This window comes from Berghia stephanieae, chromosome 2 (genome assembly GCF_034508935.2).
Source record: "Berghia stephanieae isolate SIO BIC M18660-M18661 chromosome 2, UCSD_Bste_1.3, whole genome shotgun sequence".
Taxonomy (NCBI): domain Eukaryota; kingdom Metazoa; phylum Mollusca; class Gastropoda; order Nudibranchia; family Aeolidiidae; genus Berghia; species Berghia stephanieae.
This window is the reverse complement of record NC_088361.1, coordinates 5,290,363-5,307,862: the sequence shown is the minus strand read 5'-3', so window position 1 is coordinate 5,307,862 and position 17,500 is coordinate 5,290,363. Positions and strand designations below refer to the sequence as shown.

General features: G+C 35.5%; 1 protein-coding gene across 3 annotated transcripts in view; it reads left to right on the top strand.

Moving 5' to 3' along the window:
• Positions 1-17,500, top strand: part of LOC144964202 (TATA box-binding protein-associated factor RNA polymerase I subunit B-like) — a 38,094-nt gene that overhangs the window by 13,211 nt on the left and 7,383 nt on the right. For all 3 annotated transcript variants that reach the window (XM_078898188.1, XM_078898187.1, XM_078898189.1), the window contains 9 exons: positions 1-35; positions 535-615; positions 1,849-1,955; positions 4,704-4,800; positions 7,513-7,642; positions 10,463-10,613; positions 11,786-11,832; positions 13,910-14,003; positions 16,984-17,072. The exon at positions 1-35 is cut by the window's left edge and continues 11 nt beyond it. In XM_078898188.1, the coding sequence (XP_078754314.1) occupies positions 1-35; positions 535-615; positions 1,849-1,955; positions 4,704-4,800; positions 7,513-7,642; positions 10,463-10,613; positions 11,786-11,832; positions 13,910-14,003; positions 16,984-17,072 (831 nt within the window). The remainder of the gene's footprint in view (positions 36-534; positions 616-1,848; positions 1,956-4,703; positions 4,801-7,512; positions 7,643-10,462; positions 10,614-11,785; positions 11,833-13,909; positions 14,004-16,983; positions 17,073-17,500) is intronic.

The window sequence follows — 17,500 nt, the reverse complement described above, 5'->3', positions numbered from 1 at the left end:
GTGGAACTTTGGAGCAACCTTTGAATAGGCCAAAGGTAAGCTGCATTTTTAAAAGAAATATATTGTCAGAGTTATTGCTCTTGGAAAAAATCCAACTATTAGCTGATTTTATTGCCGTATATCTTGAAAAGGAGTGTTGATGAAATGCCAAAGGTAAATATTATTATTATAGCCATTGTCTATTATAACTAATGTCCCTGAGTCCTCTGTATATATTAACATCTCAACTATAAAGGATATAAGATATGCCTAATGTGACACACACACACTCTCTCTTTTCTCTCTCTCTCTCTCTCTCTCTCTCTCTCTCTCTCTCTTTCTCTGTCTCTCTCTCTCTCTCTCTTTCTCTCTCTCTCTCTCTCTCTCTCTTTCTCTCTCTCTCTCTCTCTCTCTCTCTCTCTCTCTCTCTCTCTCTCTCTCTCTCTCTCTCTCTCTCTCTCTCTCTCTCTCTCTACAAATACTTTTTTTTTTTTCCTTTTCGAAATCCAAGCTGAGTAAATGCAAACATTTCTTTTCTTCATCCTACCTCCACAGAAAAGAAGACATCCTGATTCATCAGACTCTAGCTCAGATGAGAATTCCAGGAGGTTTATTATAGGGAACAAACAAAAAACGGTAAATCAATTTATTTCTTTATGCCCAAATTGCTCGATTCGGTAATTTTTAAATATATTTTTTGCACGAGGGTGTAAATTAAATTAGTAATAGAATTTGATTCAAATGTAATTGACATGTCACACTCATGTGGAGAAAATAATCAAAACTGACTGGAAAATCTATAGTCAGAGGTGCCACTTTTCCAGAGATTTCTGGAATTCCTGAAGAAAAAAAAACAAACACCTGATTTAATTCAGGATCTGATAGACAGCAGCCTGGAAGATTCCCAGGCACCTAAAAGACAAAAGTAGTAAGTATTCAATTTATATCCAGTATGTCATTATGCTGCTCTGTTGAGGTGAGTTAAAATCTTATTAATTTTCACTAACTTTTGGTAACACTTGCTTACTTTTCTATCCCTATTTAGTGGTTGTAAAAAAAGTTCAGGAAATAAGAAATATACTTCACTCACACTAAAGTACATTTGTGTAGGATAGCTATACAGTTATTAAAATATTTTTAAGCATGCTTTTACATTGTATCTCATAAGCGCATTCATCTAAATGAAAATATTTAAATTCGCATAAGGAATAAAATGGGGTATATTCCAAATGCTGAAAAAATGTGATTGCCTCGGAAAACCAGTGACCTCAACTTGCCAAATCATTACGATTGAAAGAATCTTATCTGTGTTTCGAACATAGAATTGATTAATTTTTTCTTTTAATCGTCATTGACATTTCTTCAAGAATATGTGTGAATTACAGTACTTTGTATTTTTTATTATTATTTATCCATTTCTGGAAATTTACATTCGGTATTGCCATAGACTAATGAATTTCTGAAAATAATTAAGCAAATGAATAGTAAGGAGGAAATACAATGACATTGAAGTAGACCAACAAAAAGCTAAACAAAACTAAACACATCTCTCATACCTCCCTAACTCTCTCTCTCTCTCTCTCTCTCTCTCTCTCTCTCTCTCTCTCTCTCTCTCTCTCTCTCTCTCTCTCTCCTGATAACAATAAATGCATGGGATTATGATAATGACTTGAAATTTTGACAACCATCATTCTGTGGATGGGCATTTGTTAATTTATTTGTTGTAATTATTGCACAATCCATATAATTTCCTTAAGACTCAAAACATTTTTGATGCATCGAACTACATAATGGTCCTTATAACAATTCCAATTGTAACATTTGCCATCTCTAATTTTAAAGACTTCTTAATTTTAATTCGTCACTCAGTGGGTCAAAAAGTCTCCACAATGGATGGATTTGAAAAAAACAGTGGCTTTCATCTATATTGGATTACGATATACAAATCCAGAGATTCTTTTAGTTCAGCTTGTGAGGTAAGATTTTTTTCCCTTTGCATATGATAACAATAATAAAAATAAAAACAATAATAATAATAATAATAATAATAATAATAATAATAATAATAATAATAATAGAGCACACAGTATCCTCAACCATGAGGCTCTTGGTGCTTTACATCAACACAAAAGCAATATCAAAGAAAATGCATGACATCAAAAAAGAAATGTTTTCAAGGATTTCTTGAACACAGACAGTGATTTTGATTCTCGAATACTCTGTGGATGGTACTCCATAAAGACAGACCAAAATGAGAAAGGACCTTGTTCCCGCCTTTGTGCGAATGCGTGGGAAAGCCAAACGGGTGGTGTCATTGGAGGACTCATAGATTGGGTTGTGGAATATTTCTTAATTAGTTCTGTATGGTAGGGAGGGGCAGTATTTTCCAGACAGCAATAAACTAAGACACGTGGTTTGAATTTGACCCTTTTCTCAACTGGCAGCCAGTGTAATCTTCTGTGTGACAGAGTCAAACTTCTGCCTTCATAAGACCAATCTGGCAGCATTATTTTAGACCATCTGCAGCCCCCAGAGCTTATTTTCCGAGAAACCAAACAACAGAACATTACAGTATTCCAGCTTTGAAAATAAAAGAGAAACGACAAGTTTGTTGGATACATCCTGAGGAAGGAACTGTCGAATAGATCCAATTTTTTTCAACTGACATATTAATGACTGGTCATTGTTTTGATTTGGTGGTCCATCAACATTTCTGAATCTAAGAATGCTCCAAGATTTTTTACCTTGTCAACAATATCTATTGACACCTCTCCTACTTTCAATTTCGTCTCGTTCTGAAATCGTCTGTTCCCTACATACATCACCTCCGTTTTCGTTTTCTTTCAGCCTTAGCCTGTTCCTAACCATCCAATCCCTTACACCCAGTACACATTTTTCACATGTACTTATGACATTTTGTAAATTTATGGTCATTCAGATCCAAACAACTGGGTGTCATTAGCAAATTGGTAGTAGGGCAGGCCAAAGCCCCCTGATAACCTTTGAAAGTGGATGTATGAAGAGAACAAAGAGCACAGATCCAGGAACTGACCCCTGTGGGACACCATAGTTCAAAGAAATTTGATCAGACTTCAAACTATTTACAACTACAATTTGTTGTCTTTCTAATAGATACGATTTAAACCAACTGAGTAACGTACCAGAAATGCTGGAAGTTATTTCTATGTGTTTTAACAGCAAGTCGTGATTGATAGTGTCAAAAGCTGCTGATAAATCAAGAAGGTTAAAAAGTGTGCAGGAACCCTTATTAATGATTTGAAGAACATCATTTACAACAATATGTACAATTTCTGGGTATTTGTCCTGTTTTCACTGCTATTGTGTTAACCCTCTCCTTACCAACTACAGGAAAATCGTCACATTTGTTACGATACAAACAAGGTAGGAATGACAGAATGTCATTTTTAGACGCTATCTTTTGAAGACATTCAAACAAAAATGAACATAGCAGCATATTGTTGATGTTGGCTCCATCCACTTGCATTCCTACAACCCCTGCCTGTTTTATCTCAAAAGCAATTATCTGGATTTTCCAGTTCAATTCTCGTGCAATTGCTGTTTTTTTTTTTCTGAAAATAACTTCTAAAGAAATTAATAGTAAATGCACAGTTACAGTGCCTTGCAACAAACAGTTTTAATTTGAAGGTCTGTGAACGGCCAGTGTTAACTTAAATTCATATCATCAGATTATAATCTGATTGAGAGAATCTCTTGAGAATTAATGACCCAACTAGCAGTCTAAAAATAATAACTAAGAGCAGAGTGATGTCAAATTCATTCATTAAATTGTTTGTAAATAACCAGATATGTTTGTCCAAGCCTGCTGAGGGTGTGTGACAACCCATCATCATCATCATCATTGTGAACATCATCATCATCATCATCATCATCAACATTGTCGTCATAATTCCTCCAATACACCTTTTGAAAATTAACTTTTGGTGTCCTTTCCATCTTAATCAGAAGATATCTTTTCTGCCCATAAAGATTTGGATATAGAAATACGATAGATTATTCTAAATTCAATTAATGTCGTAACTGCAATGAACACAAAATAGTTTGCACCTTAAAAAACATTTTCCAAATTTGCCTTGAGAAAGATGGGTAAATGCTTAACTTGTTGCCTACTCAAACAAATGATTTTCAATGCAACATTAGAAAAACAAATATTATTGAAAATTGTGTTTCTCATATATAAACATGTTTATACAATCTTCTTTGAAATGTGTGGTCTTGAGGTATGACACTTGCCTTAGACTGGTCGATCTTTGGTTCAAGTCCTGCTTTAGGTGATGCAAATTTGAGTCCTTGAAAAAGGCTCTTTACTCACATTCTCCCAATGATCCTAGGTGTAAAATGAGTACTTGTCTTGTCTTGCATGTTAAGTGTTTCTGTTTGCTTGTAACCCATTGTAAAGCACTTTAAGCACATTTCATTCATATAAAACCGCACCTCACCTCGCCTCATTCTCCTGACAGTGGTGGTCATTGAGTAGACATGAGAGATAAAGGCCCTACATCCAGACCTGTCCTTAGCTTTCCTCATTAGTTTTGGGCTGTCCAGCCTTGTCCATTCCTTTAAATTATCCATCCAGCACTTTGCCGTCCTCTCCTTCTGCCTTCCTCCAAGGTCCTTTGCATAATGGTTTTTGCCAATTTATGTAATAGCTCGAGTTTAAATCTAAGCTTCATATCATATTTCAGATGGATTTATGAGGGCAGGGTTCCCTTCATGTCAACAACGCATTTGTTGAATAGTGACATGCCTCTATCTGTCGGTGATATGTACTTGTTTATGCCGGTAAGAATTAAAAAAAACGGTTTCAATAAGACCCTTTTATTGAAAGTTTTAACTCCAAATTTTTTTAATGTATCTTGTGTGTGAGAGAGTAATGGACTATAAAATCAACAGATTATCCAGGTACAGTCCACTCTGGATAATTGCAAAACTTGGGATCAGCGATAATGTTGTGATTATCCACCGTTGCAATTAACCGTAGTTGAGTATCCTGTCCACTATTGGAACATTTTACACATATGTATGGTAAACTCAAACATCATCCTTAGTCCTCCGTAGACTAAGCGATTTGATTGAAACATAAACCATATGGCAGCTGACATCTTATTCAGATTGGATTAACTTTCACTCTTTGTTCTCAGCATTTGTAAGAGTCAAAGAGATTAGCCGTGACGAGATACAATAAGCTCTCACCAAACCCATTTGGTCACAATTCACAGTTGTCAATCCCAAAACAAAGGATATCGCTCAGTCTCTCCTTACAGCTGTTATTGTTTACCTGTTGTCTAGACTATGCCCAACCCCCTCTAATGGTCAGAGATGACCTCACAAACCCATTCTGCAAAGCCCCGCCCTCTTTGTGCGGCTCTGTGGTCTAGTAGTATGACACTCGCTTTCGGATCGGTAAGGTCCTGAGTTCGAGCCTCGCTCAGCGCATAGATGAGTCCTTGGAAAAGACTCTTTACTCACATTCTCTTACTGTACTCAGGTGTAAATTGAGTACCTGGCCATTTACAGTGTTGTCTCTGTCCGAATCAAAAATGTAACATCGCCTAACAGGCGTCATGTCCCGTCCTAAATGTTAAATGTTGCTGTTTGCCAGGGACCCCTTGTAAAGTGCTTTGAGCAAATTTAGTGGATGTTGCGCTATATAAAAAAGCTCAATTGTCTCTAACATGGTGTTGACACACCACTGTAGCATTAAAACCTGCCCACTCTTGATTCTTCAACCTGTCATGATTTCACCTATGATGAAATTTATCATGAGATTTTGTTTGATTGATTTCTTGAAGTTGTTACTATTTGAGGTCGAAAATTTGTTGCGATTAACCGAAATGTGATACAATTAACCAGTGACTTTTACATACAGTGGAACCTCCCAATTACGACACCTCCGAATAGCGACAACCTCCTGATAACGACATTGACCCGTGGTCCCGATATTTTTTCTATTTAAGATCAGTAAAAAAAACCTCCAAATAACGACACACTTTTTGATAAAACCTCCGAATAACGACATCATTTTGGCGATTTTCGGCAGTTTTCGTAGATATCTGATACTAAAAATACCGAGTATGAGTACTCAAAGTTTATAAAAACTATTCCTGCTTGAATCAATGAGAACGCAGCTTTTGAAACCAATGAGAACGCAGCTTTTTTTGACGAATCTTGGCTGATATGCGTTAATAAAAACCAAGGTATAAATGTAAGTGTAGGCAAGTAAACACAAAATCTTGGAAAATGTGATATTATGTGGTGATAGAAGTAGTAGTAGTAGTAGTAGTAGTAGTGTTTTTGTGGGAGGAGGAGGAATTTTATCTAACTCGCAGCGTCCGAATTACACCTGTTTTTGTTTGTTTTAAAGGGTTTTACAGCGCTTGTGACACATCTATGTCATATCAGCGCCAGTATAAAAGGAAGAAAATTGGATAGTAAAAAACATTCTAGATTTACAATTGAAATGACATAAGAAAAAGTAAGACAAAGGGGAATGGTTTAAATAGGGAACAGATGTAGATTCCAGGAACACACTATCAGTGTACTCAGTTCAGATCACCTAAAAGTCTCATCCAGACACACGCACAAGAACCCTCTAAGAGGAATACACTACAATGTTTTGTTTGTTTTGTCAATGTTAATAAAAACTGGTCCCGCGGGCCTTACCACGCCCACTTTGTCCGCCATCTTGGAAACCTCTAAATAACGACACCTCCGGATAACGACATAAAAACTCGGTCCCGTGGCATGTCGTTATCGGGAGGTTCCACTGTATAATTAATTCCATTTCCAGGGAAATGTTGCGATTATCCGGAGTGGACTGGATTAACTCTCTTAAGTTCAAATTTGTTCGATTTTCCATTCATATGAACTTGAGAGAGTTAAATGAACATCTGGTGATGGAGTTGTTTTAATCAATTTAACACGGTTCTAGGTGAACATCTAGAAATTAAATTTGTATGAATATATTTCTACACATGTAGTATTAAAGTTTCATAGAATTGGGCCGAGAACTGAATTTTATTCACTGGCCATTGTCCTGATTACTACAAGCGGTTATATGTAAGCCTGTTTGAGGATAAGTCAATTATATGTAAGCCTATTTGAGGATAAGTCAATTATATGTAAGCCTATTTGAGGATAAGTCAAACTTTTAAGGCATACGAAATTATATCTAGATTACAAGGTTAAAAGCTTTTTCTTGGCATATAGAAAAGCATGAACACAAATTGATGCAAAGCAAATTCATTTACACAGTGTTTATAAATTTATTTTACTCTCCTTGGAAAAAAAAGAATTCTGTTATGTATTCAAAGCACATCTCTGTTGCTAAAGACTAGCAGTAATATAGTCATGTGTGCTTTAAAACTCTCATTCTAACTGACTGATGTATTTAAATTTACTTATATCATTTATTTAAGTCTTGAAGTAACACATTTAAATATAGCGACCATCGGCAATATTTTAATTTTATCTATAATGTTTATATCTTTTTAGTCTCCAATTACAGTCCAGACCATGATTGAAGAAATGAATAAGATCACTCGTTTTTTGTCCATGAGAATTTTTCCAACTCCAAATGTAAAAGCTATGATAAAAGAACTGGTGACAAGACTCCATTTACCAGGTAATTAAATGTTGTTTATAATTTATGGCACACAAATCAGTTTATCTTTCACTATGTTGAAGAATTTGAGTGAAGAAAGCTAGAGAAGAAACACTTAAGTTTTTGGAGAAGAACCACTCCTCTCTTCTTTCAACAAATATTTCAGTCCTTAATTCTTCATCCCTTTGGCAGTTGTACCACACTACAGTCGTCACATATTGTTATGCATTAGCAACATATTGTTACAAATAGATTATTATTACAAATTATTTTTATTAAACTAGTAAAAAGCCCGCAATTTGTGGGGAAAGAACTGTTTTCATTTGATATTTCCAGAATCATTTTCTTGATTAGCTTGATTACGATTAGATGCACATTTTAATCGATGTGCTTGTCGTTGCTGCCATGCTTTATTCGGCATGATTTTAGTTTATCAGTCAGTAGATATCAATATCAATAAGTCGCAAGTCTTTACCACGCTTTACTTGGGAGTGCTTTGCACTACCTTCAATACTTCACAAATTAAAATGGCGGCCGAGAATCAAAACAATGGTCAAATTAGGAAATTTTAAACTTTCACAAATCTATCAAGGTTTGTTCTAGAGTTTTTAAAACGCTTTTATATGATGACAAATTGAATAAATAAACGGCTGACAAAAGATCAACGGTGAAAATACAAATTGAATGAATACTGAGGATGTAGGAGCTTTCGGAATGTCTCCCCTTTACTTATATGAGGTCAAATGAAAATCTGAAGCGGACGCGAAAAATATAAAGTCCCAGAATCTGTCTACTTTTGGTTTGTTCAGGCTAGAAGCTAGACAGAACCAATTGACAGTTTCCCAGGGCAATAATTATCACATCGATGGCATAAAAACGACAGTAATATCAGCAGTAATATTAGATGATGTTGTTAATCTATGAAATTTGTTAAAAATTTCTGTAAATCTGAATACCGTCATGTGATCAAGTGAATTATATCACTATGAATGCCACGATTTGCTGAAAAATGCCAATCTGACAGTTCGTAGCAACAAACACCCCCCCCCCCCCTTGCTCAGGAATTTCTCTACATGATGGACACCCCCCCCCCCCCCCCCCCCCCTTTTTTTTTCTTCTACGCAACCACATTCCAAAACACACACACACACACACACATGTATACACCACACACACACACACACACACACACAGACATAAACATACACGCAATGAGAACACACTACTATATAACAACACTGATTACTGCTAAATCAACACAACGGAAGTAAGGACTCTACTGGACAGATAGAGTTGAGGGTGTGGCCATGAGATGTTAGTGTCTTCGGTAAATTTTTTATGATATCTGTTTGACTTAACAAACTTTCAAACTGACTTTAAATTATAAAAGGAAATCAAGTTATCTGTTTATCTATCTGTAAAAAGTACATTTCTATTTTTCAAATCTTTCAGTAGAGGTGTGCACCATATCAATTTTTTTATTGACTCAAATAAGCACAATGTTCTCCACAATGCTAGATTTTTTAAAGAAAGGATATGAATGCAATATGAATGGGAAATGAAGAATAATGATAATAATTATATTTATTATCCAACCTTTATATTTTCATCGTTCAGAGAATCAGCTAGGGCTGTCTTCCACTAATGCTTTGATGACATTCAATCGCTTGGAACTGATTACTAAAAATAATCTAGATGTATTCCACACAGTGAACAATTTTGAGCTGAAACTGAATGATGAGTCTGGGGTGATATATTCTATGTCTTGCTGTAGGGTAAAAAAAACGTTTTGGTTGTCATTGGACCATTGATTTAGGATTTTGAATCTTAAGGCCATACATTATTAAAACATAATTCTTGCAAGTAAACTTTTATAGTCATATTATTGGATAGAATGCAGTTTTTAGTATTTTCTTATATGGATGATATGTATGTAGGTAAAATACTCACAACATGCAACAGCCGGATATAATGTACCAACACACAAAACTATGTGTAACCTTGAACGTTTATAGTCTGATTGGTATAATAATGTCGTGAGAACTAATCACCGAAATAGCAGTCTATAAACAATAACAAGGAGCTGAGTGACGTCGATTTCATTCCTTCTATAGACCAAAGTTTCAGTTTGGCTGGGATTTTAACTTTTTTTTTTTTTTCAGGATGGCTGGTCTATGACTGGTTGTTTTGATATTTTTTCTATGGATTGACCTTTCTCAGCATGTTACATGATGTCATTATCACCACTGTGCTAATATTCTAATGAGAATTGTATTGTTTTCAAGTGGATTAAATCCCAATTGATTTTTACTCTCTAATAGACGTATAAAAGGAAAAACTTCAAAAAAGCTCGTAGATCTATATATGGGACTTTGTTGTAGTATACTTAAGAACTTCTAAATAAAAAGGAAATAGCTTGAAACTTATTTGAATAATTTTCACTAAAAAAAACTGTTCATTTTGATCCTTGTTTTTTATCCCCGGCATTATAAATAATTTTGAGTAAGTAAAGATGGTATTGATTCTGCAATAGAGACGTTTGCTGTGCCTCTCTCTCTTTCTCTTACTGTTTCTGTCTTTCTCTCTCTTACTGTTTTTGTTACTCTTTCTGTTGTTGTCATTGTTGTCGTTGTCCACCTTGGTATTATTATTATTATTATTATTATTATTATTATTATTATTATTATTATTATTATTATTATTATTATTATTATTATTATATATTAATATTATATTATTATTATTATTATTATTATTTATTATTATTATTATTATTATTGTAATTGTACAAGTTTATTGAGCTGTCACCAAAGTTATATAGATGGGTCAATTTTTTTACAGATGAACTGAAAAATGAGTGCCTGAGAACTTTTCATAAAGTTCCATCTGATGTCAGATCAAATACATTTTATCCTGAGACAGAATTTGTTGCCATTCAGTATATTGCTTTGACCCTCAAAAGGATTTTTGGTCTGGATGACAAAACAGAGCAGTAAGTATTTATTTCCAAACATATTTCTTCTTCTTTATCTTCTTCTTCTTCTTCTTCTTCTTCTTCTTCTTCTTCTTCTTCTTCTTCTTCTTCTTCTTCTTCTTCTTCTTCTTCTTCTTCTTCTTCTTCTTCTTCTTCTTCTTCTTCTTCTTCTTCTTCTTCTTCTTCTTCTTTCTTCTTCTTCTTCTTCTTCTTCTTCTTCTTCTTCTCTTTTCTTCTTCTTCTTTCTTCTTCTTCTTCTTCTTCTTTCTTCTTCTTCTTCTTCTTCTTCTTCTTCTTCTTTCTTCTTCTTCTTCTTCTTCTTCTTCTTCTTCTTCTTTCTTCTCTTCTTCTTCTTCTTCTTCTTCTTCTTCTTCTTCTTTTCTTCTTCTTCTTCTTCTTCTTCTTCTTCTTCTTCTTCTTCTTCTTCTTCTTTCTTCTTCTTCTTCTTCTTCTTCTTTCTCTTCTTCTTCTTCTTCTTCTTCTTCTTCTTCTTCTTCTTCTTCTTCTTCTTCTTCTTCTTCTTCTTCTTCTTTCTTCTTCTTCTTCTTCTTCTTCTTTCTTCTTCTTCTTTCTTCTTCTTCTTCTTCTTCTTCTTTCTTCTCTCTTCTTCTTTCTTCTTCTTCTTCTTCTTCTTCTTCTTCTCTTCTTCTTCTTCTTCTTCTTCTTCTTCTTCTTCTTCTTCTTCTTCCTTTCTTCTCTCTTCCTCTCTTCCTTCTCTCCTCCTCCTCTCTCCTCCTTCTCCTTCTTCTCTTCCTACTCCTCTTTAACTCATCGTTTTGATGAATTTGTTAAGCATGGTTTGAAAATGTTATTAAAATTAAAAAATTCTTTTCAGTGATATAAATGGTAAAGATCGAAAGTTGAATTGTTCAAGTACCCAAAAATGTTAATAACTCAATTTTGGTATCGGGCACCAAAATCGGCAAAAATTTACCCCCGCATAACTCCTTAATACAAATTAATTTTCTTGGTATTTGAATTCAATGGCTTAATCAACTGTTCACTGTAAATCTGAAAACATTTAAGAGCTTGCAAACTTTATTGTCACCACCTGTTATACCCATCAATTTCATTCTCTTTTTTTTTTTTTTTAAATTACTGATAAATTTAATAATAGATAATAATCTGTGAGAATCAGGTCATTGTCTTCCTTGGTGTCTTATGATCTAAATGTGATATTTTTTCCCTAGTCAACTCTCTAAATACTCCGAGGAAGTACAGAAAATTATCGGCTCAGGTAGGGGTTGAAGACTTTTTTGATAACGCTTTTTAGACATCTGGATATCAGTTTATGTACATAATATTATTATTATGCAGGCATCCATAGATTATTCATTGTCCTTGAAACACGAGTCCATTACCGTTTATGTAACACTACCACATGTCTGAAAAATCTAAAAATCACCCAACACATTCTTTGACTGTCTCTATTCCAAAATCAAAACTCGCTCAAATACGTTTCAGACATTTGTCTCCAGTAATAGGAAATTCTCTTCTAGAAGATAGTAGGAAGTCTACCTCTTATAAATCTTTCAAAACTGAATTTAAAATTGATTCCTTTAAAAAATCCTTCAACAGTTAGCTAGCTCTTTCAAATGTCCTTGTATCATTTAGTGTATTTACTTGTAAGTCACTGTAAATTATTATTTTGGTCTGCAACTAAATTTTAAACCTTGTAGCAACTATGTATTTCATTTTATGATTTTGATTAAACTTTGAAGGACAATTGAGCAATTTCTAAAATTGGATAAAGGCATTTTGGAAGTTACCTCCATACTTTACTTACATAACTATCGGTAACTGGGTGAGTGATAATGATTTGCTTTAGCATTGTATCCTTGAGTATGATACTCAACAGTCACTATCCCATTTTAATTTTACTGAGGTGCGAATGATTTATGGTTAAATTAAGTAAGAGATATTGGAAGAGTGCTATGCTCGTATGAAAAAAATGGGTATTTTATGAAATTGGAACTTGGTTGTATATGCAGGTGGAAGTGAGTATATTGCGAAACTGGAACTTGGTTGTATATGACCTGCAGGTGGATGTGAGTACTTTGTGAAATAGGAATTTGGGTGTATATGACCTGCAGGTGAATGTGAGTACTTTGTGAAATAGGAATTTGGGTGTATATGACTTGCAGGTGGATGTGAGTACTTTGTGAAATAGGAATTTGGGTGTATATGACCTGCAGGTGGATGTGAGTTCTTTGTGAAATCGGAATTTGGTTGTATATGACCTGCAGGTGGAAGTGAGTACTTTGTGAAATAGGAATTTGGGTGTATATGACCTGCAGGTGGAAGTGAGTACTTTGTGAAATAGGAATTTGGTTGTATATGACCTGCAGGTGGAAGTGAGTACTTTGTGAAATAGGAATTTGGTTGTATATGACCTGCAGGTGGATGTGAGTACTTTGTGAAATAGGAATTTGGTTGTATATGACCTGCAGGTGGATGTAAGTACTTTGTGAAATAGGAATTTGGTTGTATATTATGACCTGCAAGTGGATGTGAGTACTTTGTGAAATAGGAACTTGGTTGTATATGACCTGCAGGTGGATGTAAGTACTTTGTGAAATAGGAACTTGGTTGTATATGACCTGCAGGTGAATGTAAGTACTTTGTGAAATAGGAATTTGGTTGTATATGACCTGCAGGTGGATGTAAGTACTTTGTGAAATAGGAATTTGGTTGTATATTATGACCTGCAAGTGGATGTGAGTACTTTGTGAAATAGGAACTTGGCTGTATATGACCTGCAGGTGGATGTAAGTACTTTGTGAAATAGGAACTTGGTTGTATATGACCTGCAGGTGGATGTAAGTACTTTGTGAAATAGGAATTTGGTTGTATATGACCTGCAGGTGGATGTAAGTACTTTGTGAAATAGGAATTTGGTTGTATATGACCTGCAGGTGGATGTAAGTACTTTGTGAAATAAGAATTTGGTTGTATATTATGACCTGCAAGTGGATGTGAGTACTTTGTGAAATTGGAATTTGGTTGTATATGACCTGCAGGTGGAAGTGAGCATGTTGTGAAATTGGAATTTGGTTGTATATGACCTGTAGATGGAAGTGAGCATGTTGTGACTTTGGAATTTGGGTGTATATCATATCACCAGCTGGTAAAAATGAGTACTTTATGAAATTGAAGTTTGGTTGTGTACGACCTCCATGGCATGTTGAAGAAATGAACCATTGGGAATTGCATTGAGCTTGGTTCATCCATTAAAATACACTGTGTAAAGATTGATATTTATATATTTGTTTTATTTTGTTTTGTAGATAATAAAGTTTCTTTTGTCTCTGTAGAAAGAAGTTTATTTGTTTGGAATACATGGGTGTCATATCAGATGGGTAAAGAAAAGACTGACTTTGATTTGTATCGAGACTTTACTAGAGGGTGGTGAGTAGTGAAGGTATTATATTTCTGTTGTTGCAATTTGTTGTGTGAGGTTTCATTGTTATTGTTGTTGTTTTCATCGTCACTGTTATTGTCGTTGTTGTTGATTGTTGCTGCTGCTGCTGTTGTTGTTGTTGCTGTTTTGTGATTTTAAAATTGTTTTTAACTTTTTTCTCTCTTCTCTTTATACCATGTAATGGTCTTTCACGGTCTTTAGGTCCTGATTAACAGTATGGTAATGGAACACGACAATAATGCTATGCTTGTAATGACCATGTGTCTCAGAGTTGCTCAGAGAAGCTTGAGAAGATGTCCTTCCTTCCAATCCTTTGGGAATATCCCGTCATTCCAGATTCTCTCAAATAGTGGGTGCAGGGCCTCATCATCATCATTGCCTTTTTCACCCTGGGTCAGGGTATAGGCCACAGACAAACAGTTTCCATCCTTCTCTATCCTGAGCTAACTTTTTTTTATCTCGTTCCATGTCTTATCACTTCTCTGTATATCAGCTTCTTTAATTCTTCTCCATATTCCTGGTGGCCTTCCCCTTGATCTTCTGCCCTGAGGGTTCCAGTCCCATACTTTCTTTGTTATAGTGGAGTCATTCTTTCTAAGTGTGTGTCCAATCCACCTCCATCGTCTTTTTCCTATTTCCTCTCCCACTGGTTTCTGCTGTGTTCTTTTCCATACTTCTTCATTTTTTATTCTATCCATCCATTTTATTCTGAGTAGCTTATGATGCATGCACCTGTTTACGAAAATCTGTACCCTCCTTATACATGCCTGTGATGTGTTCCAAGTTTCACATCCATACAGTAGGACAGACTTCACGTTTGAGTTGAAAAGTCTTAGCTTTAGTCGAAGGGAGATATCTTTAGTTCCCCAAACTCTATTCAAAGATGTGAATGCAGCCTGTGCCTTTCCTATCCGTGCTTTCACCTGTGCTACCGTGCCTCCATCCTTGTCAAGTATACTCTCGAGATAGCAGAAAGTGTCTATATCTTCAAGTTCCTGATCTTATACTTTGATCTGCTCCCTTTGACGCATACCTATCCTCAAGACCTTTGACTTTGCAGGGTGAATTCTTAGACCAATTGATTCCGAGAAGCTGTTTAAAATTGTGGTTTTTGCTTGCATCTGGTCCTAGGTGTGGGACAAAAGAGCCAGATCATCCAACTGTGTCCAGGGGGTCCACTGTATCCCATTTCTTCGCCCTTTGGAGGTTTCCTTCATTAGCCAATCAATGGCAAGGATGAACAGGAATGGTGAGAGCAAGCATCCCTGCTTGACAAGTCTTAATTTTAAAGCTGTCAGTAAGCTGATCTTCATGTACAACTTTGCAACTTGATCCTTCATACATTTCCTTAATGAGGTTTACTATCTTTTCAGGGAGTCCATAATGTGCCAGAATTTACCACAATGTTGCTCTGTCAATACTGTCAAAAGCCTTCTCGTAATCCAGAAAGTTGACAATAAGAGGAGAGTTCCATTCTATAGACTGTTCCACTATGACTCGCAGAGAGGCAATCTGGTCGGTGGTTGAACGGTTTTTCCGAAAACCTGCCTGTTCTTCTCGCAGTTTAGTATCTGTTGAATTCTTAATTCTCTCAAGAATAATACGGTTGAAAACCTTTCCTGGGATAGAGAGAAGAGTGATTCCTTGATAATTATTACAATTACTGAGGTCCCCGTTCTTTGGAAGCTTGAATTGATAAGATGTCCTTCCTTCCAATCCTTTGGGAATATCCCGTCATTCCAGATTCTCTCAAATAGTGGGTGCAGGGCCTCGGCATTTCTTTCAGCATCAACTTTTAGAGCCTCTGGTGGAATCTGGTCTGGTCCAGCAGCTTTCCCCCTTTTCATCTTGCTAATGGCACCCACAATCTCTGCTATCGATGGTGGATCACAGCTAATTGGTAGCTCATTCCTTGCAATCAAAATTTCCGGCCGGTTGTCTGGTGGTGGTCTGTTTAGAAAGCAGTTGAAATGTTCCCTCCATTGAGCATCTTTTCCAAAAATAGTTTTCTCATCTTTGTCTTTCACTGGTACCTCTGGTTTCCCATATTTTCCAGCAAGTGTCTTGGTAGTTTGATAAAGGATCCTCATGTGTCCTCCTGTCGCTGCTGCTTCTGCTTTCTCTGCAAATCTGTTCATGAATGCTTCCTTGTCTTTCTTCACAGATCTTTTGACTCCTTAGCTATGGCTCGATACTGCTCTTGTGCATCCAGTCTTGAAGCCCTTGTTCGTCTTGCATTTATTTGTTCCTTCCTTGTTCTCCTCTTTTCAATAAGGTCCAAGGTGTTTGGACTTATCCATTCTTTATGTTCCGATTTCTTTACACCCAATACCTCGTGGCAAGTTGTTATGTAGACTTCCTTGATCTTTGCCCAATGTGACTCTACATCTATGTCCTCCTCGAGCTCAGTGAGAGGTTGGAATCTGTTACTCAATTGAATTCCTCATTATTTTCCCTGTCTCTTATGATATTACTTAAAACAGTACATGAGGACTTGATTTATATCAAATTTGAGGTTTAGCTCATCTAACTGCGCCAGGAAATTCTAGATCGATGGAGTTTCAGATTTAATTGCTGACATGTTCTCAGATACAAATATGCCATAAATTCTTTTACAATATGATACAAAACTGTGATTTTATAGCTTCAAAAAATGACAAAATCTGTGAGAAAGAATGTTTTGTCAAACCCATTTTTCAGCCCACAACAAAAACAATAAAAATTGATGCAATATGTAATTTCTTAAAATAAGCTTTTTTTAGGATGAACGATATAGAATAATGAAACATGAATTCTTCTGCAATTTTTTTCCTGAGTCTTAGAATCACTTCTCCCTGACACAATAGGACTATTTTATTGGATTTTTGCTGAATACAAAGAAACATCTTTTTGGAAATAATAATAAGTCATTATTGCTTTAATTAGAAAATGGGGCTGTTGATTCAAAGTTTATTTTGTTTTTCCTAGGAACTTCAAGCATTTGCATTTGGATGAAATATTAAAATGCTACAGCAACTTTCAAAGGGAGAACAGACGTTTGACCACTCAAAGTGATGGTATACTTGTAGTTTCTTGTATGTGTAATGTGTTTTTTTCTTCCTGTTTTGTCACGGATTAAGACCCCCACTGATTAAGGTGGACACAGCCACTCATTCAGGAACACAGAAAATTAAAATCCTTTAACTTGGCAGTTATGTGTGATGTGTGATGTGTTCATTAATTTCTGTACAAAACTCATATTTTGTAACTTGTAGCTATCCACAGATGGTAAAAGAAGTATGTAAGTGATGATGGTGATTATGATAATGATGATGATGATGATGTTGATGATGGTGATTATGATGATGATGATGATGATGATGATGATGATGATGATGATGATGATGATGATGATGACTTTTAAGAATCACAACCAGAAATTGTGTGGCTATGTGGTCTTGGGGCATGACACTCGTTTTCGGATCGGAAGGTCATGAGTTCGAGC